Source organism: Onychostruthus taczanowskii, unplaced genomic scaffold (assembly GCF_017590055.1).
Source record: "Onychostruthus taczanowskii isolate IOZ18803 unplaced genomic scaffold, ASM1759005v1 scaffold70, whole genome shotgun sequence".
Taxonomy (NCBI): Eukaryota; Metazoa; Chordata; class Aves; order Passeriformes; family Passeridae; genus Onychostruthus; species Onychostruthus taczanowskii.
The window spans coordinates 109,793-135,080 of NW_024504787.1; the positions used below are offsets into that span (position 1 = coordinate 109,793).

Below are 25,288 nucleotides of genomic sequence, written 5' to 3' on the forward strand. Positions count from 1 at the left end.
CCTTTATGTGAGTTTTCAAGGTCTAGAGCATTCTCAAAAACCGTGTTAGTTCCTAGATCCTTTCTGAAGTTGCTCCTTTCAGCCTTTCCTTTGGGCTTGGTGACACTTTGCTGCCATCACCCTGTGCGCTCTGCTCTCCCTTCTTCCTTGGCAGCCCACACGTAACTCAATACTGCTCTGAGCATGCTGGCTTTACTTGGATATCCCTTTTACAGTACTCTCCTGCACATCAGGAGCAGTAGGATCTGGTGGTTTGGGCCAAGAGGTCCCTGAGGTCTGTTCCCAGCTGCAGGAGCAAGTGCTGTGTGGCAGGGGATGAGCTGGTTTCTGGTAGGCCATGGAGAGCTCTTAGGTCTCTCACAGGCTTTGTCTCCCTAGGAGGGTCAGGTCTAGAGGGACATCTGTGTCCTCAGGGCATGGATCAACCACCAGGTTGAAGATGTTTTTGACTTAGTTGCCTCTGCTGTGTGTGGGGCCCCAGGGTTGGTTCACTCTGTGTGGACCAGGAGGTTTGCAGTTTCATGGGGTGTAATAGGAGCTGGACCATGTCTCCTGCTGCCTTTCATATGGATATGGCTACACTCCCTCTTAACCTCTGTGTTTCCCTTCTGCTCACAGTTTCCCTTCTGCTCACACTGCTTGCTTCATTATGGGCAACACTGTGAATGTTTAGATGATGGTTGTGGCCCCCTTTTCCTAAGTCCAGCAGGGTGTTTCACCTTCAGTCCTACAGGAAACAGAGGTTTTCCTTTCCTATGACAAGGTGCAGGACATTCAATTCATGTGAAAATACTCCTTCCCTGCAGTACCCGTGATTGTGTCAATCTGCTTAAAATCCAAGATGGACAAAGCCTCACCCTTATGGCCCAAATACCTGCCCAGCACGTGTCATCACTCTGGCCTGTGCTAGACTTGAGCCTTTCTAAATCGCAGCTGGAAATGGGTGATTTGGGTGGGTGTGCACAGCCGTGTGTGTGTGTGGTATCTCCTCCCCCTGTGCCACGTACATGTCTAGTACAGGGAGAGGAAAAGATGCTGGATGTCCCCACAGCTGCTGCAGCCTTATCTGCAGGCTGCAGCTTGGTAACCAAGCAGGAGACCCGAGTGCCTGTGCTCAAGCACCTCCCTTGGAGGGCTCTTACAGTAAAGGGAAGTGTATTGCAAGAGGGCTTGCACTGGGGAGGGGCAGTTCCCACGGGGCAAATGCTGCCCTCCCCACTGCAAGCCATTTGCTTACTCCCTCTTCAAACGTGTGGCTTTGACACCTGGAGCTGATCAGAGCAATTCAGCATCCCTGGGACTATCTCCACTGCCCTGAGGTGCCTGGGGACTGTTTGGGGAGGTACAGAAACGTGATGGTGCTGTGGGTCTGCCGGGTGTCAGGGACTCATCAGGGGAGTGTGTGCAAGGAGTCTTGGGCTGTGGGGCTGTGTGTGTGACTGTCGGGGATGGGAGGAGCCTGGGGTAAGTTAAGGTATGAACTGCAGCAATCTGGAGGCAGCACAGCACAGGTGAGAGCTGGGGGCTTGCCTTGGGTGTTTGTGGAAACAGGACAGGGTCTGATGGTGGTTGAGGGTGAGGTGGGAATGAGCAGGAGCATACTTGTGGGGATACAGAGCCCAGCTGCCATGGGGAAGGAAGGATGAAGGATGTGGGGAAGGGGCAGTGTTGTGCATCTGGGTTTAGGCATTGTGAATGGCTACAGGGCATCAGGATACAGAAGGAGGTGGCTTGGTAAGGAGGCCTTGGATGCCTGTGGCTGTATGCAGTGGTAACAGAGGGAGAAGAGGAGATGGCAGAACTGGGAGCAACAGGGCTGCCATCACCTGCTGATATCTGTGCTGTCTTCTCCCAGCTTGCAAAACATGACTTCACCACTGGAGCTCTCTGTCAGAGGCTCCTGTTTCTGTACCCAGCTAATAGTGCTGGTAAAGGGGCTGGGCTCTTCAGGCTGCACACCTAATCAGGCCCATGGTGCCCAGCCCAGGACAGGGAGCTGGCAGGATGGGAGTTACTGCAAGTGATTGCCTTACCACTGGAGGTGAGTTAAACAGGTTAGTATACGGTTTGCAGGGCTTCTGATGCAGACATCAGCTGCAGGGTATTATTCTTCCTCTTGGGAAATCAGATAAAAGGGACTCTTGGTGCTAAAATTTGTAGCTATCACTCAGAATGGTGAGGGCCTCATCCAGATTGAGTCTGGGGAATGCGTCCTTTGGACAAACATCCTTATTGAAGTTGAACTGTGGCAGTGCATTGGTGCCTTGGTCATGGCCAGAGACCTCGGGTCTCAAGCAAGTGCAGACCAGAACTGGTCCCTGCCCTTGGCCAGATCCACTTGCCTTCTCAAAGCCATTCTATGACCGGCTGCACAGGCATGTGATTTGGTAATCACACGGTGGAAAATTTTCCATTGGTTTCAGTTGGCACCAAGCTCTGGACTGGAACATCCAGTCTGCAGGGTCATCAGTGGCTGAGGTCCCCTGGGCCTGTTCCTCGGGCCACCACCTGTGAAGAGGGACAGGAGGGCTGGAAGGGAGCTGGCTGACATGTCCCAGTGCCTGGGTGGCCAGAGGATTGCGTTCACATTCTTTCTTGCCACAAGGTGACCGCTGAGGCCACTGTGCTGCCCCAAGTCCGATGCCATGGGGCTCCCCAGGGCTTGCAGGTGCGGTGCTGGCTGCACCCTCCCCTGTGCAGCAGCTTCCCCGAGGTGAAAAGACATGGCTTTTTATGATGTGAGCCAGCACAGAGAAATTTGCTGCTTGTGGACAGCTGTTGTCCTGGGCCTGGCTTGTGTCCTCCAGCACTTCTCACCCGGTGCTGCCTTGGGAAGGGAAATAGGGGCTTGTCCACCCTCGACTCTGTGCCAGGCAAGTGGGTGCCACCTCGGGCTAACGGGGGTGAATAGCTGCGGTGGAGCCTAGCAGCATCCTGCTGCCTCTGCAGGGATCCTCTTGGGCAGCGGAGAGTTTTCCCCACCCCCAGCTCTGCCGCTGCCTCTTTGTTTTCTGGCAGAAGCCTCTGTGCCTTTTCATTGCCGTTGAGGCGCCGAGCAGGAGCCTACATGTGCCGCGTGTGCGTCTCGCCGGGAATGTGATGCGGGCTGGGAATCCTGCCGGGCCAGGCAAATCCCCTGCAGGGCAGCGGAGGCCAAACAGCAGCTCCAGGGGTCTCCATCCCATGGACCGTCCCTCCGGTCGAGCAAGGCTTCGAGGCAGCTGCTCTCCCTCCCAAAACCCTCTTTTGCATTGACAGCGCTTCTGCACCTTGCCACAAGTCGAGTAAGTTGGTTGGGAAGGGGCCGGTCCTCAGCTGGGCACCGGGCTCTCCGCTGTGGTCCTCCCTCGCTCCCGCTGGGAAGGCACCTGAGATTAAAGCAGCGCCAAAGGCTATGGAGCTGGATACAGAGGTGGCTGAGGATTGTTTGTGCTGCGCCTGCCTCTCCATGTATTTGATCTCTCGACTTCCAGCGGGGACTGAATTCCTGTGCTGGATTCTGGGCTCGGCTCTTGTGAAAGGATCCAATTATTTTAGAGCTTTGAGCATCTCCATTTGCTGCCCATATTTGCGGCGGGCTGGCTGGAATTCCAAGTGATTAACGTGGCTGTGACATCCCTCCTAGGGGTGTTATCTTTGCTCGCTGTCCCCCACCGCCCCCCTCTTCCTCCTCCGGCAGCGAGCGAGCGAGACAGGCAGGCAGAGACAAAGGTCTGTCCTCAACCTGGGCTGTCCTCCCCGTAAGCGGCTGCTGCATGGGATTTCCCTGCCCTGCCTGCTGCAGGTTTCCTGGGCTCCCGGTCGAACACTGGAGCTGGGCGGCCGTGGGCTGTATCGCAGAGGTTTGAACCTGCTGGGCTTGGGTGGGCAGGGGGTGCTGCCGGCCTTGGAGAGCTGCCCGATTGTCCTGCCGGATTTTAAGCTGCTTTTCATTCTTTGACTGCGCTTTCCTGGGAAGAGGGGCAGCCGTGCGTGGAGGGGAGGTTGGCGGGGAGGGGGTTGGACATGGGGAAAAGCTTTACACAGGTGTCTGTCGCATAGTGGGATCTGCCTGCAGACCCTGTAAACCCCCCTTCCCGGCCGCAGGCTATTGTCAGCATCGCTGTGTGCAAGCCAGGCACCTGGGAAAGGTGTGCAGAGGTGATCCGTGCCAGGACGAGGGGCGTCAGAGGGAAGAGGTAAGTGCCTGGGGTGGGAGCTCTGCTCCGGCTCCCCCAGCTCCCAGGAGAGGTTTCATTGTGTTATCCTGACTTGGCCGAGCGGAAAGCCTCAGTCCCTGCGGCACCTGCATGTGGTGCTAGGGCTGGGGAGACACTGCATGTGGCTGGGAGAGCTCAGCCCTTGAGGAGGCTGCTGCAGCTTGGAGCCCCCGCAGAGGGGGCTGCTCTGTCCCTGGGGGCTTCTGCACCCCATCAGTGCTGCCTCCCGAGGGATGGGAGGGAGCAGCAGCACCTCAGGGACACGGTGCTGTGGGCACAGGGAGGTGTCGAGTCTCTGTCTCTGTAAAAGCTGTGTCTGGTGGTTTCTAGGAGCTTGCACTTGTGACATGGGCAATACCTCTTGCCCCATCCTTCCTCTCTGGGCTCGGGCTTCCTTTCCATTCCTAGCAGGGGCTAGCAATCAATGAAGCTCTGCAGCTGCATAAATCTGGCATGGCAGGAGGCCTCCTGAGAACCCTTGAGAGCAGCATTTGCCCTTGCAGTGGGGCAAGGAAGCTCCCTCCCTCTGTATCCACTCCCCCCACCTCTCCTTCTTCGTCACTCTTGTTTCCCAAGTGTCAGCTCCTTCCTCCCCAGCCTGAATTCCAGGATAGTGCCAGAGCCATGGCCAGTGGTCATTTTTCCCTTCAGGCACAGTTTGCTCCTCTAGCATCTCATTAGTCAGCTTCTCCCTGGGATTGCCACCTCTGCTACAGTGCTGGAGGTAGTCCCCAGCCTCACGTGTCTGTCTCTCTCCTGATGGTGAGATGCCTGATCTGTCAGACTGTGCAGGAGCCCTTCTCTGGTGGCAGCATTGCTGTTAGTGCTGCCATCCTTCAGGGTTGTGACAGAAACTTTCTGCCTGCTGGCACTTCACAAGCTCTGCTCTTAGCCTGTGCCAGGGAGCTCCTGGGTTTGTGCTCACACTGCTTAGATTTCCTTTCTTCTCCTTGGGTTCAGATAGGACCAATAGAGTTATGATTTATTCTCCAGACAGTCTGTTTCCAGCAGTTTCTGTTGCCTCTTCTCTTGCCTTGTACTCTGCTTGTTCTGAGGATGATCATTTGGCCTCTTCTAATGACGGCCCTTCTCCTTCCTGGCTGTGTGGTTCCTGCTTCACACCCAGTGAGGCCACCAGAATCTCTCCATAGCACTTCCCATGAGAGGAAGCAAGAGAGAAGGCAGCAAAAGCCACTTAGGCATTGATTTGGGGTTTTTTGTGGTCTAAATTCTGCAGACCCCTCTTGGCCCTGCCAGCCACCAGGCTGGTGCTCTGTCCCAGGCAGTAGTGCCCAGGTCAAAGCTTCTTAGGGTCCAATGGCCATGTGTCCCTTTTGACTGGCAGGCAGTGCTGCTCTGGGAAGCCACTGGATTTCCCCTGGACAAGGGTGGCAACTTTGGGCACAGCTCTTGATATCTTCCTTGCACTGGTGCTGTGCTACCAGCCCTGCCAGGCTCCCAAGGGCTCTGCCTCATGACAGATAACCTCCCTGCCCCACACTCATCCAGCTTTCTCTGTGGCTGGCACAGTACAGCTTGAACAGCATCAGATCCTTTTGCAGGCTGCAGCCTGGCATGTGCTACTGCTGCTGCATTGCCCAGCCAGGAACCCATCCTCACTCGCCATCCTGCTCTGGTGCCTCCAGACTGAGACCATGGTCTGTTAATCTTGGTTTCCCCCTGGATGTGCTAATGGGAATGGAACCAGCAGGTAAGCCAAGTCCCTGACCCAGCCCCACCAGGCCTGGCTGTGTTATTCCATGTCAGGCTCTGGTGGCTCGGTGTCCCCAAGGAACACAGGGTTTCTGCCCCAGTGCCTGGGACATACTCCTTCTCTGCAGGTCATTTGGCACTGGGTATTTCTTGGGTGTTGAAGCATGGTGCCCTTCCCCAGGCAAAGAAATAGAGGAAAGCTGTGCCTGGCATAGCTCCAGATCCAGGTGCTGGGAGATCTTGGCAAAAGCACAGGGTCCTGCCTGTTTTCTGAGCAGTGAGGGGGCCTTGGCAGGAGCAGGGCAGAGAGTGGAAGAGCTCTGAGTAGGCTTCACTTAAGAGGCAGAGCTCTTTGAGTCTTATCTTAGGGCACCAGCACAGTCTGAAACACTGTCCAAAAAAAAAAAAAAATCAGCATCATGTGGTCTTAGGAGGGGCCAAACCCTTGGTATGGGCACATGGAGCCGCATGTGCTGTGTCCACAGGGATGGTACCTGTGCTGCTCAGCTGAGCTGGTGAAGCCCTGGGCCTGGCTCTGTCCCATCCATGTGGCCAGAGTTAGGGCTCTGGCCTGGAGAATGCCTGGCTCAAGGGCAGGAGAAGGCAGAGGTGCCCAGGTGCTTTCTGCCTGTGCCTGCTTGGGGTGGAGGACACTATGGTCCCAGGGTTGCTGTTCTGTTGGGAGGTGGTGGGCTCCCTTGGTGCTGTCAGAGGCTGAGCTCTACTGTGAGCTGGATGGGCTCTCAGCAGGAAGGAACTGCCCTGGGAGGCACTTGACACTGCCAAGAGAGCCTCCCTGGGATACAGCCCCTTGCATCTCCAGGAGGGTGAGAAGCAGAGCTATGCCCCAGCTGCTGCCCATCCCAGGCTGTTGGGCATTCCTCCCAGAGGATATTCAAGGAGATCTTAGGGTGTGCTTGAAGACACTTTGGGTGATACTTTCCTGTCCCTGGCATGGGGCTGGCATTTTCCAGCACGATGCTTCAAACAACAGTATCTGGGCTTGGCAAAAGGTGGTGCAGCCCCTTGTTCTAGCGACTGGTGCTGGCAGCACCTGATGACTGGCGTTGAGAGCTCAGCTGGGAGGGGTTTGTGGTGCTAGCAGGTCAGCCTGTCCTTATACATCCATTCTCCTGAAAGGCAGCTGTTGCCAGGGAGAAAATGGCTGTGAATTCAGTGGGACACGGGGAAGAGAATGAAAGGACGCAGGTGAAAATTGTGTGTTTGTTCTGGCATGGACACACTCTTTCTTCCACTGCACCAGACTGATTCTTGCTGTTGGTTGCTGATTTTGCTTCCCATTGGTTGACAGTGCCACACAAGTCATGGTACAAGTGTCCCTCAGAGATGGAGGAGGGACACAGCAACCTTCCAGGCAGGCAGAGCACAGCATGTTACCACTTCAGCATATACCCACAACTGAGGGCATTCACTTGCTTTCCTATCTGCTTTGGTGCAGACCTCATGGGGTGCCAGAAGGAGCTGTTCTTTACAAAAAGCTTTTGTTGAGGTTTTAGACCTATGGTTTGTCATGCTGCAGCACCGATTTACCCTGCTGCAAGTGCTCCTTGGGTGCAGTTGTATTGTATCTCAACAAGTCCTGTTCTGGCTGGTTGCTGGCAGTGCCCTTCTCCAGCAGTGGTGGTGGCTTTTGAGCTGTCCAGCTCTCAGAGACTGGTCATGACAGCCTGTAGTTACAAATCTTATTGGAAATGTAGTGAAAGCACAGCCTGTTTTCTGGGGCAGGTGAGATCAGACAGCAAGCACAGCTGATGCTGGCTTCCCACGTGCAAGTTGCAGGGATGCAGAATTTGCCAGACCAGACTAGGATGCCAGAAGGGGATTGCACTTGAGTGTTGCTGCCTCTGAGCATCCATTTGGGGTTTTTGTTCACCTGCCTGGCCCTGCTGTTTCCAGCCTTCAGAGCAGTACTCACTGCTGGCTTGGGGTGCCCAGACAGTGACATCCTGTTGGATGGGTGCTGCAGTGAGTCCCCATTTGAGGGATGCATGAGGAGGGAGGTGGGGAGGGTATGATCCCTAGGGATAGGCACGATTTCCTCCTTTAGCTGGAAGCGCCTGGGCTGATAAAGCCCACGAGCTGTCTCTGCCACAGAGGTGCTGAGGGTGGAGGTGCCCAAGGGCTCCTGCACACTCTGAAGGTGTTGCACCATGAGCTGCTGCTTCAGTTGACTCTTCTCCACACCCTCTTCCAGGCATCAAAGCTGCAGTGCCCGTGGATTATGACCACAGGGGAGCTGTGTTGCATCTGCAAATCTCTGTTGTGCATCAAGGGCACATCTGAACAGGTGAGTGCTGTGCACATGAAAGGATTGCTGTCTTTGTGCTGGGGAAAACTGGTGGGGGGCCATTATGGCTCAGGGCTGTCAGGCTCCTCATTTCTGCCTTCCCTGACAGGCATCTCATACTGAAAGAAAACAATTCCAAGCTCTTCTCCTTATCTGTAGGGCCAGAAAGTGTCCTGTGCTGTGGGTGGAAGGGGGAGGAGGTGAACATGAGACCAGGAGCTAGCTGGAGGCCCAGAGGTTGCTGCAGTGTCTTGGAAAGCAAGGCATGAAATGGTCGCCAGAAAGAAAGAGGAATCTGTTCCTTTGCACAGGGTTTCATACAGGAAGGCATGCAAAAGGGATGTAAAATCAAGCCAGGTATGAGAGTTCACAGCTTAGCTTAAAATATTTGTGGTTTAAATGGAAATCAAGGTGTTAGCACTGCCTGAGGTGGCTGAAATGTATGTGGCCTTTGATTTGGGAGGCTGGGAAAGGCTGAGCCTAAATGCTGCTTTCCCTACCTGCGTGACCCTGCAGACAGGAAGCATCCTCCTGCCCTTCTCCCAGGAAGCATCTGAATCACCCCAGCCCTGCATCTGCCCCTCTCCTTGCCCTCAGAGCCACTGTGGACACTGAAGAGCTGGAGAGGACGTTGCAGAGGTTCGGAGGCACACCGTGATGGTGGGAGCCATTCCACGGCAGCCACGCCGCTTCTGGGGGGTGCCTGAGTGGCAGGCGTCTTCAGCGAGCTGTGCCAACGTCCGCCTGCTGCGGGGCACGTGGGCTAATCCGGACACAAGCAGGGGTAAGTCAGTGTGGGGGGCAGCCAGGGAGGGCTGCAGTGGTGGGGGCTACACAGAGGGGTTGAGGTCAGCAGGGACATCTGTAGGTTATCTAGAGCAGCCCCACCTAGAGCCGTTGCTCAGGACTTTGTCCTGATGACTTCTGGATATCTCCAAGGATGAAGATTCTGCAGTATCTCTAGATAACTGGTTGTAGTTCTTGGTCACAGTTAAACAAAATGGTGTTTTCTGATATCCAGAGGGAACTTCTTATCTAGATATCTAGATTAGATCTCACTGAGCCTTCTGTTCTCCAGGCTGAGCAGTCCCAGCTGTTGCAGTGTGCTTTTATACATGGACCAGCTCTCATAGGACACATGCTCCATTCCCTTAATTTTTTTGGTGTCCCTATTTTTCACTCTGTCAGATGTGGCCTCACCAGCACAAAGCAGAGAGGGAGGATCAGTTTGCTCAACCTGCTGTTATTCCTATGCCTTGTGCACTATTTTTCTTTGCTGCAAGGGCATATTGCTGGCTCATGGTCAACGTGGCACCTACCAGGACCCCCAAAGCCTTTTCTGTTATGCTGCTTTCCAGCCAGTCAGTCCCCAACGTATCCTGGTGCATGGTTATACCTTTTATCACTCCTTTTAAACAGACTCCCTGGTCTCAAGCACCTTGGCCTGCCATTTTCACATCCACATCCCAGCAGGGTCAAAATACCATATGCAGGCTCATTCTCCACATAGCCTCCACATTCTCCACGTGGAGAACAAAATTCTCTATTGCTCACTTGCCCTTAAGCCCTTGCTCCACAAGATCAGGACAGCTGCAAATATAGGCAAATGGCAGAGCTGCCAGGCATGGGCAGTTTGTCCTCAGTCTGCTGGTGACTTTTCCTGCATCTCCTCAGCTCTGCAGCTATTTCAGTATTTTTCATGCCTGAAACAAACCAACATGTGGACAGGATTCTCACAGCTCTCAAACTGGACTGAAAATCAAAAGTGAGGCACCATGCTGCACAGAGAAGGGCAGGCCCTTGGAGCTGGCAGGAGTGGGTGGATGGTGACCCTGGTACCTCCCAGCTGCTGATTGAGGTGCTGGAGATGCCTGGTCCAAGCTGGGAGAGGTAACAGGGATGTTAGGCCAGGTTCCTGTCCCCCCTGTCGTGGGGCTGGCACCAGCCCTGCCTCATTCAGTGCACATGGCTAGGGCAGGATGTCTTGGCCAGCACTGGGAGATGCTGCTGCTCTTGCCCAAAGGGGTGATTACAGGCCTGAGCCCCTGGGACTGGTCTGACCTGCCTGACTCCTGTGCTGCACAACAGCACAAGCGTGTCCCTGGCAGAGGGCAGGCCTCTTCCTCCCCACCTGTCCAGACTTGTCCACAGGTGTATCCTGCCTGCCTGGAGACTTCTCTCCTTGCCTGAGCCAGGAAGTGCATGCTGAACCTGCAGTTGGGTGATACCTCAGGGTTTCCCAGAGAGGCACATCAGCCTCGTTCCTCTTCTGTCCCTGGAGAGGGAGATTCAAGTGGACTGTGTAAGGAACCATGTCCCAGTGGGTCCCTTGCATCCAGAAGCCCGGATGAGGATGGAGTTCCATGGCTGATGCTCATCCTTCTGCTCTCTTTTTTTCCAGATGCCATGCTGCAGAGCGCCTCATAGTAGAGGGCTCACACAGAGATCCTGAGTGAGAGGGGGTCCAGCTTCCACCCCCTGCCCTTGCACCCTAACCTGTGGCACTTTACAGCCCCCCTCCTGCTGCTGCATGGGCTCTGCTCGGAGTCCCAGCAAGTGAGGCTCCATGCGGCACATCCACACAGAGACGTCTCTGCCCCCGGAGCGCAGCACAGAGCCCAGCCTGTCCCGGCCCAGGGGGGAGACACCCTTGGAGCCTTCCTCGCAGTGCTGCACCCACCGCAGCATCCTCATGGGCTACAATGAGACAGAGATCAAGCGCCAGAAGGTTTACCAGGTGTCCATCTTCTCCCATCTCTCCAGCTCCTCTGAGAGCACGGAGCAGCGGGCAGGCACCCGGCCAGCTGTCAAGAGGGGATACCCTGAGCAGAGAACTCTGGAGGGGGGGCGAGATCCCAAACGAACTCACTGGGGTGACAGGGGGGTGGATGGGGGCCCTGGGCAGCCTTCCCTGGATGATGACGATACCTTTGAGGATGGTCTGCTGGTGGAGGAGCTCTCCCTTTGTGGCTCTGCCCAGCACTTCTCCCACAGTGGGCTGCGGGTGGTGGAGCACCGCTGTGAGGGCAGCCCTAGCCACAGCCCCAAGGCCAGCAGAGAGGACAAGTCGCAGGATGTCTCCTTCTCCTCTTTCTCCTCCTCCTCCTCCTCTTCCTCCTCCTCCTCCTGACCCCAGCACATTGCTTGCAGTACTTTGCACATGAGAGACAGTTGCCCTGTCTCATCAGGGGATCAGCCCATAGACTATGGAGAGAATGGGGAGCCGGCAAGTGGCCACAATGTACTTCACCTTGACTTGCACAGTATTGCACAAACAACCCAGTTGGACCCTGGTGGGAAGAGAGACAAGCCAGGGAGCAGCCCAGCTCACAGCAGCAGGGCTGGTGAAGCGGAAGGGCCAGCAGTGGCCAATGGGTGCAGGGAGTCCCCAGTTCCGCAGACAGCGCTCAGCCCTGAGCCCAGCAGCCTGAGCTCCCAGGAGATGACACCCTGTGGGAGCAGCCAGCTCAGCAGCACCTGCCCAGCCAAAAGGAAGTTGCTGCCTGCTGGTGAGGTTATGGCCGACTCCTGCTCTGAGGATGAGAGCCTGTCCCCACCAGCAAGGAAGAAGAGGGTCCTGCCATGCCATCCTGTGCCCACAGCCTGCCGCAGCACTGATGCCAAGGGAGCTCCATTCTGGAATCACCTGCTTCCTGCAGCCAAGGTGAGCATTGCTCGTGGGAGAAAGCAGGGAATGGTCTGGGGGTGCCCAGAGCTCAGGACTGTGCTTGTGGGCAGTGTGGTCCACTGTGGCACACACCCTGTCCTGTCCCTGAGTTGCGATACTGGTGTGAGCAAGGCAGCAGCTGACAGTCAGCCCTGACACACATGGTCTGTTTAAACCAGCTCTTGACATCTTGTAGTCACTGGATCCTCTGTATACAACTGGCTTTTTCTCCTGGAGAGCCTTGATTGGACAGGAGACAACCACTCCATGGCAGTGAGAGCTGGACATGTCATGAAGCCACTTTTGGTGCCTGATGGCTTCATGTTAAGCAAGCTTGGGAGGAGGGCTGGCCTCTGCCTGCCTGATGAGGAGGAAGGCAGATGTGTGGGATGGCTTGAACTCCTGGCCATGGTGCCCATTAGAGCAAGTGACAGGTGGCAGGCAGTGGGACTGGACATGCTTTGACCAAGGAGCCCAATGCTGTGTACAGAGATGCCACTGGCTTTTCTGTCATTTTGAGGTGCTTGTGGCATGTTCTCAAGCTGCCACGAGCTGTCAGCAATGGGGCAGACATATGAGGTTTGCAACCCTCCCTAGCAGCGCAGGAACTGCCTCCGATTCCCCCTTTTACCCTGCCCTTCTTATCAGCCCCCTGCCCTCACTCTGTCCTGCCAGCTGAGGCTGCAGCAGGCTCAGGCCAGACCTGGCACCTTCTTTTTTTCCTCTGGGGCATCCCATGGTGTGGGGACCCACAGGAACTGATGTCAGAGCTACCCTGGCTTCCTGCAGTTGGAGATGGGACACACCATCCATGGCACACAGCTCCATTGCTGCCTGCCTTTTTCATGACTGTCCCCCAGCCCAGCTGCCCCCAGCACTGTCCTTGCAGAGTGAAGCCCTCCAGCAGCTTCCCTGGGTTTTCCCGCCCGGTCATGCCAGCCAGCTCCATCATCCCTTTGTGTTGTGCTACCCTTTGTGTGGCTTCCAGAAGGGAAAGCCCCTGAAAAGGGGACATCTTTAAAAGGAGGCTGCAGTGTGACTGTGGCTTTAACCCCCCCCACCTCACAGCTGAGGATCCTAGCTGTGGCTAGGGGTTGGCAACACACCTCTCTGCCTGGTGGCACTGCTGAGGACTTTGCATGAATCACCAGGGGACAGAACTTTTCAGAGGCTGGTCAGGGAGTGTCCTTGTACGTGTCACCAGTCCCTGGGAGATGCAAGAAGGTGTCATTGCATGGCTCTGTCTACAGGTGTCTTGTCACTGGAGCTGCTCCTGAGACCTGCTTTGTAAAGGAGGAACAGTGTGTTGTACCCTTGGGTACCAACACCCTCATTCCCAGCTGAGCCACTTCAGGTTTTGGGCATCCCCGTTTCCCCACCAGACACCCCAGTCCTTGTGCTGCTCTGCTGGCCACTCCTCCAGAGGCTGCTGATGGCTGCCCAAGGACAGGAGCCTGTTCCATCTGCTGGGACCCTCATGGGAATATGGGGCAAGGCAAGGGATGATGGCACCTCCCAGGGGGGCGTGGGCCCTGGTTGCTGCCCTAACACAGTTCTCCATTTCGTGTACTCTGCAGAGCTCTTCAGATTGCACTGCGGTTGGGAGGAGGCTGAAGAGTGGGCTGCGTCTCAAATCGTGAGTGTCCTGGCAGCCCTGTGGGATGGACGTGGGGGCTCAGGGTGCCTGCCCACCTCAGTGCACTGCAGCCCCGTGGGAGGTTCACCTTGGGTTGAGTCCCTGCCCTGCCCTGGCCCATGTATCTCCCCTCCATAAGGCCACAGATGGGGAGTGGAGGGTGGGGTTTCTTCTTCCCCTGGGAAGTAGGAAAGTTGGTTCAACTTCTAGCAAAAGTACCTGGAGAGGGTTCCACATTCCCAGGGACAGGGACAATCCAGGGCTGTGTGCTCTTCAGTCCAACACCAGTCTTCTCTCTTCACTGCAAGGCGACATTTCCGGACCAACCTCCGGAGGAGCACTAGGTCCCCCACAGTGCCCTGGGCCACCACCACTGTCAGCCATGCTCTGCTGGGCAACTTTGAGGTAATGGTGCCTATCTGCTGGGGAGAGGTGGGTCCCAGGGGCTCCATGCAGGGCTAGCGATGAGTGTGAGAGGCTGAACCTGATGGGAGCCCTGCTGTGGGGCTGGGCTGAATGTCCCCAAAAGGCTTGGTGTGCAGTCGCCGCCACACAGCCCCACCAGCAGCATGGCTCAGCCAACAGATCCTTGGGTGGAACCTGCTGAGATGGGTGCTGTGAGGCTGAGCCGAGGCACTCTCACTGCTTCTTGTTAGATGGCTGGTGTTATCCCAGCAGTTCAGGGTGGGTCTGTCTCAGAGGGAGGTCTCTGGGCACACACAGCAAGCAGTCAGCTGGGTGCAGTGAGGATGGGGATGACTTCACCTGGAGCATTGAGGCAGGGGGTAGGGCTGGTGTTTGAGATTCCCTAACTCTTCCCTCCCTCTCAGGAGTCCATCCTGAAGGGGCGCTTTGCACCATCGGGGAGGATCGAGGGTTTCACAGCAGAGATCGGTGCCAGTGGCTCCTACTGTCCCCAGCATGTCACCCTGCCTGTCGACGTCACCTACTTCGACATCTCTGAACACAGCGTGCCCTCGCCTTTCCTGGTACATGGATGTGGGGGAGCTGGGGGGGCTGTGCCCTGACACGCTGGGGCAGCCCCTCACTCTACAGGGTGGCTCAAGCAACCACCTGCTTGTGGAGATGGCTGCCTGTGCCAGGAGTGGTCTTTAACCCAAAAAGCAAAAAGGGAAAGAAGAGGGAACATACCCAGGCCCTGCTGCTTCATGGTTGTCATTGTCATCACCTCTCTTGTCACCACCTCCCTGTTTCTTCTCCTGGTTTGGAGAGGGGCTGAGCTGGGGGTTTTCTTGTTGATTTGTGCCAAGTTTTCCCAGTGAGGGAGTCTCAGGTCCGTGCTGGTTCCCAGCTGGGCTTTCCCTTGGCTTTCTCCCTCTCTCACATGCTGTTTATTTTGCCCCAGGGAGTGATTGACTTGGAGGCCTTGGGAAAGAAGGGTTACAGTGTCCCCAAAGCTGGAACCATCCAAGTGGTGAGTCATTCCCTGGCCTGCAGTAGCACTGTGGGGATGGGGCTGGTTGGGCTCTGGTTGCCCTGCTTGCGGGAGGATATGTTCCATAATGTTGTTAGGCAGGGCAGCAGCTGGAAAGGGTGTCTCCAGCAGAGAGGTTACATGGCCACCAAGACAGCATAGCAGAGGGGATTACAGGGTACCTAGGGTGCTGTCAGGGAGACAAGGTGATGGGTGAATCAGGGAAGGAAGAGGTTGGTGAGGGTTTTGGCAAGAAAGCGCTTATGTGCAGTGGGAATGGGATGTGGGGAAAAGGAGCACAGGTGTGAAGGTGGGTGGGAGGAACTGACCTATGGCACTCAGGCTAAGCCCTCTAGGACTTGTGTGGGGCTTTCTGGATCCTTGGTCCAGCAGCTTCTGCTCCCAACTCTGCCCTGCATCCTTCCCAGTCTCACCCCCTACCCCTCTGCCCCCAGACCTTATTTAACCCCAACAAGACTGTGGTGAAGATGTTCTTGGTGACATACGACTTCCAGGACATGCCGGCCAACCACATGACCTTCCTACGCCATCGCATCTTCCTGGTGCCCGTGGGGGAGGAAGAGGGGTGCACAGTGGCCCCCAGTGACCCACTGGGCACCAGCCCACCCCGCAGGGTCCTCTGCTACCTGATGCATCTAAGGTAAAGCATGCCAGGGGGATGGGCATCTGCCCCAAGGTCATCCCTCGGCTCCTCTCTTGTCTTGTCCCAAGCCAAGACAGGAGGAGGGACTGGGGAGGAGCAGGGACCAGCTGCTCCTTTGGAGAGGTTGGAGCTGCCACCCTGCCCAAGGGCAGCTGTCCGTGTCCCTCTGAAGGCAACCAGAGGGTGGCCCCATTGACCAGGGGCCAAAGTAGTCAAGGGGGTTGTGCCCTCACTGAGGATGCCCTGCCCTTGCCTGGGGAGCCTGAGGTCCCTCTGCCCTGCTCGTCTCCATGCAGGTTTCACAGCTCCAAGTCAGGGAAGATCTACCTTCATGATGACATTCGGCTGCTTTTCTCGCGCAAGTCGATCGAGGTGGATTCGGGGATCCCCTACGAACTGAAATCCTTCACAGAGATGCCGCGGAACCCCTGCTACTCACCCCGGGCCTGACCTTCTTCACTCCCTGCCCCCCAGGGCCACTGGGGAGCCTCCAGCCCAGCAGGCTGGGGAGAGATGAGTAAAGGGCCAGCAAGCACTGCTTTGAGATATCACCCACCCCTCCTGACCAGCACGGACACCACGCTCTGCAGCAGGGCTGGGATCACCCAAGGGCCTTCACCAAGAGGGGCAGGGGCTGAGGAGCAGCCCTGGCACCCCAGGGACATGTCCAAGCCTTCTGCTGGCACTGCTCCCAGCTTGGAGACTTGGCTGTGGCTGAGGTGGGTGGGTGTGGAGTGAAGAGTTGGACTGGAGTTGTGAGCGAGACCACCCACACTGGTCTCGGGTCTGGGAGCAGAAAGCGTGGAAAAGTTTGTATTTATTAGTATTTATTGTTGCTGGGAGCGCAGAGGAGGCTCGTGCAGAGCATCAGAGGTGCTGTGCTTGTTCTTCCCCTCAGCCCTGCCTGCACCAGGGGATGTTCAGGCAGGGCTGTGGGGACTGTGAGGCCTCAGCCCATGGAAGAGAGTGACCCAGTGCTCACACAGGGTGCAGCGCCCAGATCAGGGGTGTATTAAAAGCCCAGTGACAGGCTGAGCCTCGCTGGCACCAGCTTTGCAGGGCCAGCCCAACTCCAAGCAGCTTGGAGAGGCTTGTGCTTATCTTCTCAGTCTTTTAGGGTAAGCCAGACCCCAAGAGACCTAAGGCTGTCAAGGAAGTGGCCACTGCCAGGTTCCTGAAGGTAAGAGACACAGCTGCCACGTGGATGGGGACCTGGAGCTCTTTGCAGGAATATGGGGATAGCCCTTTGGGCAAGAGCCTCCAGAGCACGTGAGCTGTGAATCTGAGAAGATTGCCAAAAAAAAAAAAGGAACTTTGCACTGTCTGTGGCTGGGGGTGAATCCCATGCAGGAGGCAGCTTTGGGCAGGGTCTGCCGGCAGGGTGATTGGGGGCTGGAGGATGGTCAGGAACCCCAGCTTAGAAAAATAGGGAAATGGGGAAGCAACAGAGGAAATCAAACTCTGGGAGTTGGGTTGGTTGCTCAGGAACAGGACTGAGAGAATCCAGACTGGGGCAGTCAGAGGGACAGGGCCAAGGGTAAAACAAGCTTGCACATTTCCTGTCTGTATCACCTGCCTGCCCTCTGAGGGTCTCAGCAAGGCTCCCCTGCCAGCCCAGGCTGTGGAGATCCTCAGCCCCTTCGTCAGAGAGAACAAAAGGGGGGCAGGCCCGACCCCATCAACTCCTACCCCTGGGGCTGAGGCTCAGTGTGGGGATGGGCCAGGACAGGGGGCTGTGGCGGCGAGGTCCTGCCCGGGGGCGGCCGAGGGGCTCCGGCCCTGCTGCTCTGGGGTCAGGAAGCCTGAGCCTGCCCATATACCCACAGTGGGGCCTGAACCCCCACAGGGAGCCTTTGAACCCCCCTCACACCGGGGGTTGCTCCCCCCAAACGGGGCCCTGGATCCCCCAAACCGTGGATCTGAACCCCAAAAACACCGGGCGCCGCTCCCCACTGCCCTGGCCAGCGGCTCTCGGGGGCCGCCATGACACCGGAGTCCCCCTCGCCCCAGGTCACCGGGGCTGCCCCTCTCGCCGTGGCCCTGCGTGCTCGCGAAGGCCGTGCCGGTACTTTTCGTGTTCGTTTCTAATTTAATAAACGTCCATTTGGAGCTCCAGAACGAGAGCGGGGCTGCCGCGCCCCGAGGGGGGCGGTACAGAATCGCGGGCAGCCGGGCGGGCGGAACCGGGGGCCGCGGCCGGAGGAGTCAGAGGGACCGATCCGGGCGGCGCACCCGGAAGCGGCGCGGCGCAGGGGCCTTCCGGGAGTGCGGGAGCGGCGGCGCCGAGCGGGGCGGGCGGAGGGGGCGATGCTGTCGCGGGCGGGGATCCGGGCCCGGCCCGGCCTCGGGCTGCTGCAGGTGCGGGCAGTGAGGGCGGGTGGGGAGGGAACGCGGAGAACTCCCCGTTCGGGGGGTGCCCACGTGGGGAAGGTCCGGGTAGCGGATGCTGGAGGGGCTCGGAGAAGGGATCTGGATTGGGGGCGCCAGGATGAGAGGGATGGTGCTGGCGGTCTGGGAAGTGCTGGGGGAACTGGGCAGGGATGGGGTAAAGCGGTGTGGGGGGACAGAGGGCGGACGGGCACGGAGGGTCGGAGGTGGGGGTTGGTGGGACGGTGGTTTCGCGGGTCCGAGAAAGAGGCGAGGGGGAGTTGTGCAGGGATTGGGGTTACAGGGGGCTGTGGACAAATGGGTGTGGGGGATTGAGGAGATACCCCGGTCTGTGGTGTTGGGGCTCCGGCAGAGTGCTGGCGTGGTGGCGAGGAGCTGGGCAGGAGCAGGGCTGTGTGGGCACGGCGGGGTGAAAAAGATAAACGGGTACGGGGGGGCTGAGAGAGAGTCGGTGGGAGCACGGTGTCGGTGTTTGCGGCCCGGAGAAGGGCTGGCGGTGTGGGGGCTCGGTGCGGGAGAGCTGGGCAGGGACGGCGGAAGGTGCGGGGGGTGTGCAGTGGGCAGACGGGCACGGGATTGAGCAGGGGCAGAGTGCGGGGAGCCGGGCAGGGAGAGAGGTGAGGGGCAGGGAGGTGATGTAGAGAGCAGACAGGTATAGAGGAGCTGAAGACGGTGGTCAGTAGGGGAGTGTTTGGGGCTGGGAAGAGCTGCGATGTGGGCAGCGGGATGCACAGGGATAGAGAGTAAGGAGAGAGAGGGGTGTGGTGCAGAAGACAAATGAATGAGGAGGTATCTCAGGAGGTGGGGGTTCAGTGGAGGGGTGCTGTTGAGGTTTTGGGGGACACCATGCATGGTGTGAGGAGGTGTGAGGAGGAGGGATGCAGAGGACAAGTGGAAGTACAAGGGGGGCTGAGAGAGAGGGGTCTTTGGAGGGGTGTTGGGGGTCTGTGGATGCTGGGATGGTGGTGGTGAACTGGGCAGGGATTGGGGTACAGGGGGGGCATTCAAAGGAGGCTGTGGATAAATGGGAATGGGGAGGGCCAGTGGGGGCTGGCTGAACATGGGCAGTGGTGAGGTGGGTCTGGGTTCTTGTAGGAGAAATGGATGTGTGGGGCTGTGGAGGTGTGAGCTGGGTTGGGATGGGGGGAGATTGAGGGAAGCTGTGTGAGTGAGGGTCCATGGGGAGGAGGGTGGGGGAATGCCTGGACAAAACAGCTCTTTGTGGGAAGCCCTGGAGGCAGCCAGAACTGGGGAGGGACAGGTTGTTGGAAAGGGGTGGCCTGGGACTGAGGTGGGGGAGTGGGCCTGAATGGGTTATAGGGGGTGAGTGGAGCAGAAGAGACCCACATGCACACACCTTTGTTGCCCTTATGGTGGCAGGGAGGCTTCATTCCCCACTCCAGGGTGGATGTGAGAGGAGTGGAGACATGCAGAAAGCTCTGGCATGGGAGTGATCCCCCCTGCACCAGTGGAGAAGACTGTCCCTGGTGCCTAGGCCTCATTCCTGTGGGAAAAGCCTTTCAGCATGGGCTTGTTAGGGGCATTGTTTCCTGCCCTGGTCTCCTGGTCATGAGCCCAGATGGGGTAGCAGGTGTGGAGCTGGGCTCTGAGATGCCAGCAGCTGTCTCAGCCCTGCTCCCTCTCCTTCCCCCAGCACTCCCAGCAGCTGAAGCGTGCGGCACGGCTGGCCCCGGCTCCGTGCCGCTGGAACTCCGGGCTGCCCATGAACATCGGGGTGCTCTTTGTGCCGCAGCAGGAGGCCTGGGTGGTGGAGAGGATGGGCAAGTTCCACCGAATCCTCGAGCCTGTAAGGAGCAGCTTTTCTCCCCTTCTGGATTCAGCAGGTTCCTAAAGCTGTAGCGAGGCGCGTCCTTTGCACGAGGATCCAAGAGGGGTGGTGGGCTCAGTTTCCCAGGCTGAAATCCTTTTGGCTGCCTGTGGACTAATTTTGCTTGGTGGGGTGTTAAAAGCACTGAGTAGCTGAAGTTCCTTGTGTGTGAAATGTGTTTGTAGTGTGTGGCATGGGCTTTGTTTGCATGACTCTCTCTAGTGTATCAGCCATCTAATCCCACCCTTTTCCCAGGGTTTGAACTTCCTCATCCCTCTCCTGGATCGGATTCGTTATGTCCAGAGTCTCAAAGAAATCGTCATTAATGTCCCAGAGCAGTCAGCTGTCACACTGGGTGAGGAACAGCTTCTGTGTCCTGCCCCTTTCCTTCTGCTGCATCTGGGGTGAGCAAGGGACAATGTGAGGATGAGTGGAATTGTCCCAAGCTTCTGCACTCAGCCCTGTCTCTTGGTACCCAGGCTTGGCTTTAAAATCACAAGATCACTGAATTATTTGGGTTAGAAAGGACCTCAAAGTTTGTCTTGTTCCAGCCCCTGTGCCATGGACAGGGGAAATGTTCCACTCGGCTGGGCTGCTCAAAGCCCTGTCCAGCCTGGCCTTGAACACTTCCAGGGATGGGGCATCCACAGCTTCTCTGGGCAACTTACTTCAATGCATCACCACCCTCACAGTAAAGAACTTCTTCCTAACATCTAATCTAAGCCTGTCCTCCATCAGCTTAAGGCCATTCCTCCTTGTCCCATTCCTGTGTGTCTGCTCTCTCTGGGCTGCAGCTGCCCCTTCTTGCTGACTTGAATGTACCTGGCCAGAAATACATTTTTCAGGTGTTTTCCTGTATTGAAGCACAAAAGAAAATTCTGTTTCTGTTAAAAACATTTTAGAACATGTTAGTGGATGTGATGTTAATGGACGGCTCTGTTATATTTCTAGTTTTAAGTGGTTTGTTCTGTTTTTTCCCCGCTTAAATCTTTATTTACAAGAGCTACAGTGTGAAATTGCTTCTATTGGGAAAGTCAAGACCTGTTGTGTGTTAAAACATTACAGTGTTGTCCAGGGAATGTAAGGTACTTTTTACAAAGCCTTTAGATAAGAAGATCTATTTCAGCCAATCCTCTTCTGTGCCATACAGCTGTGTCAGGGTGAAAAAGGATGAGCCTGCCCAGCTGTGCTGTGGAAGAGGGGGTTTCTGTGTTTTGTTTGTGCTGCTTCAGTGAACAGGTTCTGTTCTCTCCTGACAGATAATGTCACCCTGCAGATCGATGGTGTGCTCTACTTGCGGGTTATGGACCCCTACAAGGTACATCCCTGCCCCTTCGACACCTTTCTCCTAGCTCTGCCCACTCTCTGCTCCCCAAAATGTTTGTTCCATCCTCTGTGTCCTGCCTGGCACGTGGGCTGGGCACTCCCAAGGCTCCAGACTCCCATGTTTTCAGCAGGGGTGTCTGGCAGATTTCTCTCTTTAGCACTCTCTGTCTCTCCTGTCTTGTTCAGGGTCCCTCTTGGCATTCCTATCCACTCTGTTTTGTGCTTCTGCTCTTCAGGCCAGCTATGGGGTGGAAGATCCTGAGTATGCAGTGACCCAGCTGGCCCAGACTACCATGAGATCTGAACTTGGCAAACTTTCCCTCGACAGAGTCTTCCGGGTGAGCTGGGGAGGTGGATCACAGAGCTGACAGTGTCTCCCAAAATCCCAGGACAGCCTGCATGGCCAGACTGATGTGCTTAACAGCAAAATGCCCTTTGCTTACAGGGCTTATGGCTTCTGTTTCAGTTGACCTATTGGTGAATCCTTGGAGATGGGTCTTCTTTCAGTTGTGTTTTTAACAGGAGCTATTTTTTGCCCTGCCCTGGGTTATTTGGAGGGGATGATGGGTGGTATGTGCCCAGACCCAGCTGGTCCAGCTGCCTTTCTTGAGTCAGTCACTCTTTACTCAGCCCCAGTGGTGAATATCCCTCACCTGTGTCATAGGGTACTGTAATCCTTGTACTTCATTTGCTGGCAAGAAACTGGAGATGCTGGCATTCTCTTGTATCCAGATGTATGCCAAATGTTGTATCCCAGCAGCTTCAGTGTGGGTCACTGCTCTCCCTAGGAGATGGTGACCCTTCAACAGCTGCAGGAAGCACCTAACCCTTCCCGAAACCTGTGGAGATGTTTTTTTCTGGCAGACCTTGGCCTCCGAGGGAGGTGTGTGTTTCCCTCCTGACACGTCTCTCATGCTAAGCCCCTCTTCTCTGCTCTGCCATTTCTTTTGTGCCATCCAGGAGCGGGAGTCCCTCAATGCCAGCATTGTGGATGCCATCAACCAGGCTTCAGACTGCTGGGGCATCCGGTGTCTGCGCTACGAGATCAAGGACATCCACGTGCCCCCACGTGTGAAGGAATCCATGCAGATGCAGGTGAGGCTCTCTGGGAGGGAGGTCTGCAATAAGAGGGAAGCATCCTTTCCATATTGCATTACAGAATCACAGAATCAGTAATGTTGGAAAAGACTTCACATCATCAAGTCCAATCTATGACCAAACGCTTATTTGTCAACCAGACCATGGCACCAAGTGCCATGTCCAGTCTTTGCTTAAAGATCTTCACAGTGTCACTACCACTTCTCTGGTAGCCCATTCCAATGTCTAATCACCCTTTCTGTGAAGAAATTCTTCCTAATGTCCAACCTAAATCTCCCCTCGTGTTGCGTGAGACTGTGTTGTCTCATTCTGTTGCTGACTACCTGGGAGAAGAGTCCAACCCCTGTGTGACTGCAACCTCCTTCCAGGTAGCTGTAGAGAGTGATAAGGTCTCTCAAGACCTTGTCTCCTCTTGTCCAGATTAAACAGCCCCAGCTCTCTCAAGGGCTCCTCATCAGATTTGTGCTCCAAATCTTCCCCAGCTCCATTGGTCTTCTCTGGACACTCAGCACCTCAATGTCCCTCCTGGGCTGAGGTGCCCAGAACTGGATGCAGGACTGAAGCATGGCATCACCAGTGCTGAGCAGAAGGGGATAATCACCTCCCTGGTCCTGCTAGACTATTGCTGATACAGTCTATGGTTCATTATTGTTACCTGTCCAGAGCCGGCAGCACGTGGCCCTTACATCAGGAGGACACTTTGGCTGCAGACATACAGCTACTGAATAAGTAACTCCTGTCATAGTTTTTGTGGTGGTGGCCCTTGCCTGCAATGTACAAGCCCTGCCAGGTCCCTTGAAAATCCCTTCTGGGCTCTGGAGAAGCAAATCTCAGAGCTGAAGGTGTCCCCTTGAGAAAAGCTGGACACCAAATATTTGGGCTGGGAGAGGAGGAGGGGGAAGCAACTGTCCACTTAGGTGGGAATGGGGCTGGGAAGGGCTGTGTGGCATGAGGAACAGAGCCAGCCCTCACCAAGACCACACAGTGTTCTGTAGCTGTGTTTTCATTCTTTGCTAAGCTGTGCTCCCCCCAGCAGAACAGAGGAGCGTGTCCTTGCCCCACAGATGGGATTTCCCCAGCACAGCCTGGCAGGCTGATGTCTGACCTGTGTTTGCAGGTGGAGGCAGAACGACGGAAGCGAGCAACAGTCCTGGAGTCAGAGGGGACAAGGGAGTCAGCAATCAATGTGGCTGAAGGCCAGAAGCAGGCCCAGATCTTGGCATCAGAAGCTCAGAAGGCCGAACAAATCAACAAAGCTGCTGGTACTACCTGGGGCTAAAACATGGGGTTCTGTAGCCCTCTAGACTGAGGGTGGTGCTACAGGGGAGAGGCTGCATCACTGTGAGCCACTCTGATCCTTCCCTGCTGGGGCCTCAGGCTGAGCTCCAGTTGATGTTGCTGCCCTGCCCCAGCCTCTGGCAGCAGGAGTGATAGTGTTGCTGTTCGGGAAGAGACAACCACACATGCATTGAAATTGTCTTGATTCACTCCCTGAAATGGTCGGGATTCAATCCTTGCAAGTGCTCAGTCGTGACTCTGATGTGCACCCTGCTGTGGTTCGTTGCAGGAGAAGCCAACGCCATGCTGGTCAAGGCCAGAGCCAAGGCAGAGGCAATTCAGCTCCTAGCAGCTGCTCTTTCACAGCAGGTGAGTGGTGGCTGCCTGGAGCAGCCTCTGTTTTGGTGCTGGCTCTGGGGGAGGTGAAACTGCAGGCAGGGTGGCACGTGGCTTTCTCCTGGACACTCCCTGACACCTTCGGCAGCAGCAGGGAGTGAGGGTGGGCTGGGGATACAGGCAGGGATGAGCTGTTGGTGGCACGTGACTTGTCCCTCTGTCCCCAGCACGGCAATGCTGCTGCCTCCCTGTCTGTGGCAGAGCAGTACGTGAACGCTTTCTCCAAGATTGCCAAAGACTCCAACACCGTTCTGCTGCCCGCCAACACCGGCGATGTCACCAACATGGTCGCACAGGTCAGTGTAGCCTGTGTGTCCTGGGCTGCATCCAGAGCCCCGTGGGCAGCAGGGCAGGGAGGGGATTCTGCCCCTCTGCTCTGCTCTGCTGAGACCCACCTGGAGCACTGCATCCAGAGCTGGGCTCCCAGCACAGGAGGGACAGGGACCTGCTGGAGTCAGCTCAGAGGAGGGCACCAAGATGATCAGAGGGCTGGAGCACCTCTGCTATGAGAAAAGGCTGAGGGAATTTGGATTGTTCAGCCTGGGGAAGAGAAGGCTCCAGAGAGACATTGTAGCACTTTCCAATAGCTAAAAGGGGTTTACAAGGAAGAGGGAGAGATGCTTAACAGGGGCATGTAATGATAGAATGAGGAGGAATGGCTTTAAACTGAATGAATAGGCTGAGATTAGATTTTAGAAAGGAATTTTTCCCTGTGAGGGTGGTGAGGACCTGGCACAAGTTGTGCAGAGAAGCTGTGGATGCCCCATCCTGGGAAGTGTTCAAGGTCAGGTGGGAATAACCTGCTCCAAGTGCAGGGTGTGGAGGGGTGTGACAAAGGATCTTTAAGATCCCTTCCAACCCAAGCTGTTCTGGCTCTCACCCAAGTCTTGTTCCAGGGGGGTGAAGAGGGCACCATGCTGGGGCCTGGCCCTCTCCTCTCCTTCCCTCCCTGTGACTGTATTATTCCCTGCAGGCCCTGGGGATCTACACCACACTGACCAAGCCACAAGCTGTGAAGACCCAAGATGAGATGCCCCCAGCCCACGAGGAATCCCACTCTCCTGCCACGGAGGTGCTGAAGGCAGAACAGGGCAGCTCCAGCTAACAGGGCTAGAAGGATCTCATGCCCTCTCCCGAGGCCTGCCAGCAGTCCTGTTCTGCTGCAGGCAGTCGCTCTTGTTCCCTTAGTCCCTATTTTGTATTGGATTTAAATCATGTAATAAATGGTAACAGTGCTGCTGCAGCACGTTCCCTCGTGCTTGGGTGCCTGACCCCAGCATTCAATGCCAAAGGGGGATCATCCCTCCTCAGCAGGCTCCTGCTGAGGATCTGCCACGGACATGCAGTGACAT

At 56.3% G+C, this 25,288-nt stretch overlaps 2 protein-coding genes across 2 annotated transcripts in view; both read left to right on the plus strand.

Annotated features, from left to right (window-relative positions):
• The window catches only part of FAM214B (family with sequence similarity 214 member B), a 38,871-nt gene extending 21,138 nt beyond the window's left edge, over positions 1-17,733 (plus strand). Inside the window, 9 exon segments of the mRNA XM_041421959.1 lie at positions 8,128-8,220; positions 8,818-9,004; positions 10,622-11,884; positions 13,465-13,523; positions 13,832-13,928; positions 14,354-14,512; positions 14,890-14,958; positions 15,414-15,619; positions 15,919-17,733. Of these exon segments, the coding sequence (XP_041277893.1) occupies positions 10,787-11,884; positions 13,465-13,523; positions 13,832-13,928; positions 14,354-14,512; positions 14,890-14,958; positions 15,414-15,619; positions 15,919-16,072 (1,842 nt within the window). The 5' untranslated portion in view covers positions 8,128-8,220; positions 8,818-9,004; positions 10,622-10,786 and the 3' untranslated portion in view covers positions 16,073-17,733.
• Positions 17,734-17,848: 115 nt separating this feature from the next.
• STOML2 (stomatin like 2) lies at positions 17,849-25,179 on the plus strand. The gene is made up of 10 exons (XM_041421960.1): positions 17,849-17,980; positions 19,665-19,817; positions 20,094-20,193; positions 21,098-21,156; positions 21,401-21,502; positions 22,125-22,259; positions 23,380-23,524; positions 23,830-23,909; positions 24,104-24,232; positions 24,910-25,179. Exons 1-10 carry the CDS (start codon positions 17,930-17,932, stop codon positions 25,039-25,041), a joined length of 1,086 nt encoding a protein of 361 aa, XP_041277894.1. The 5' UTR covers positions 17,849-17,929; the 3' UTR covers positions 25,042-25,179.
• Positions 25,180-25,288: the final 109 nt, after the last annotated feature.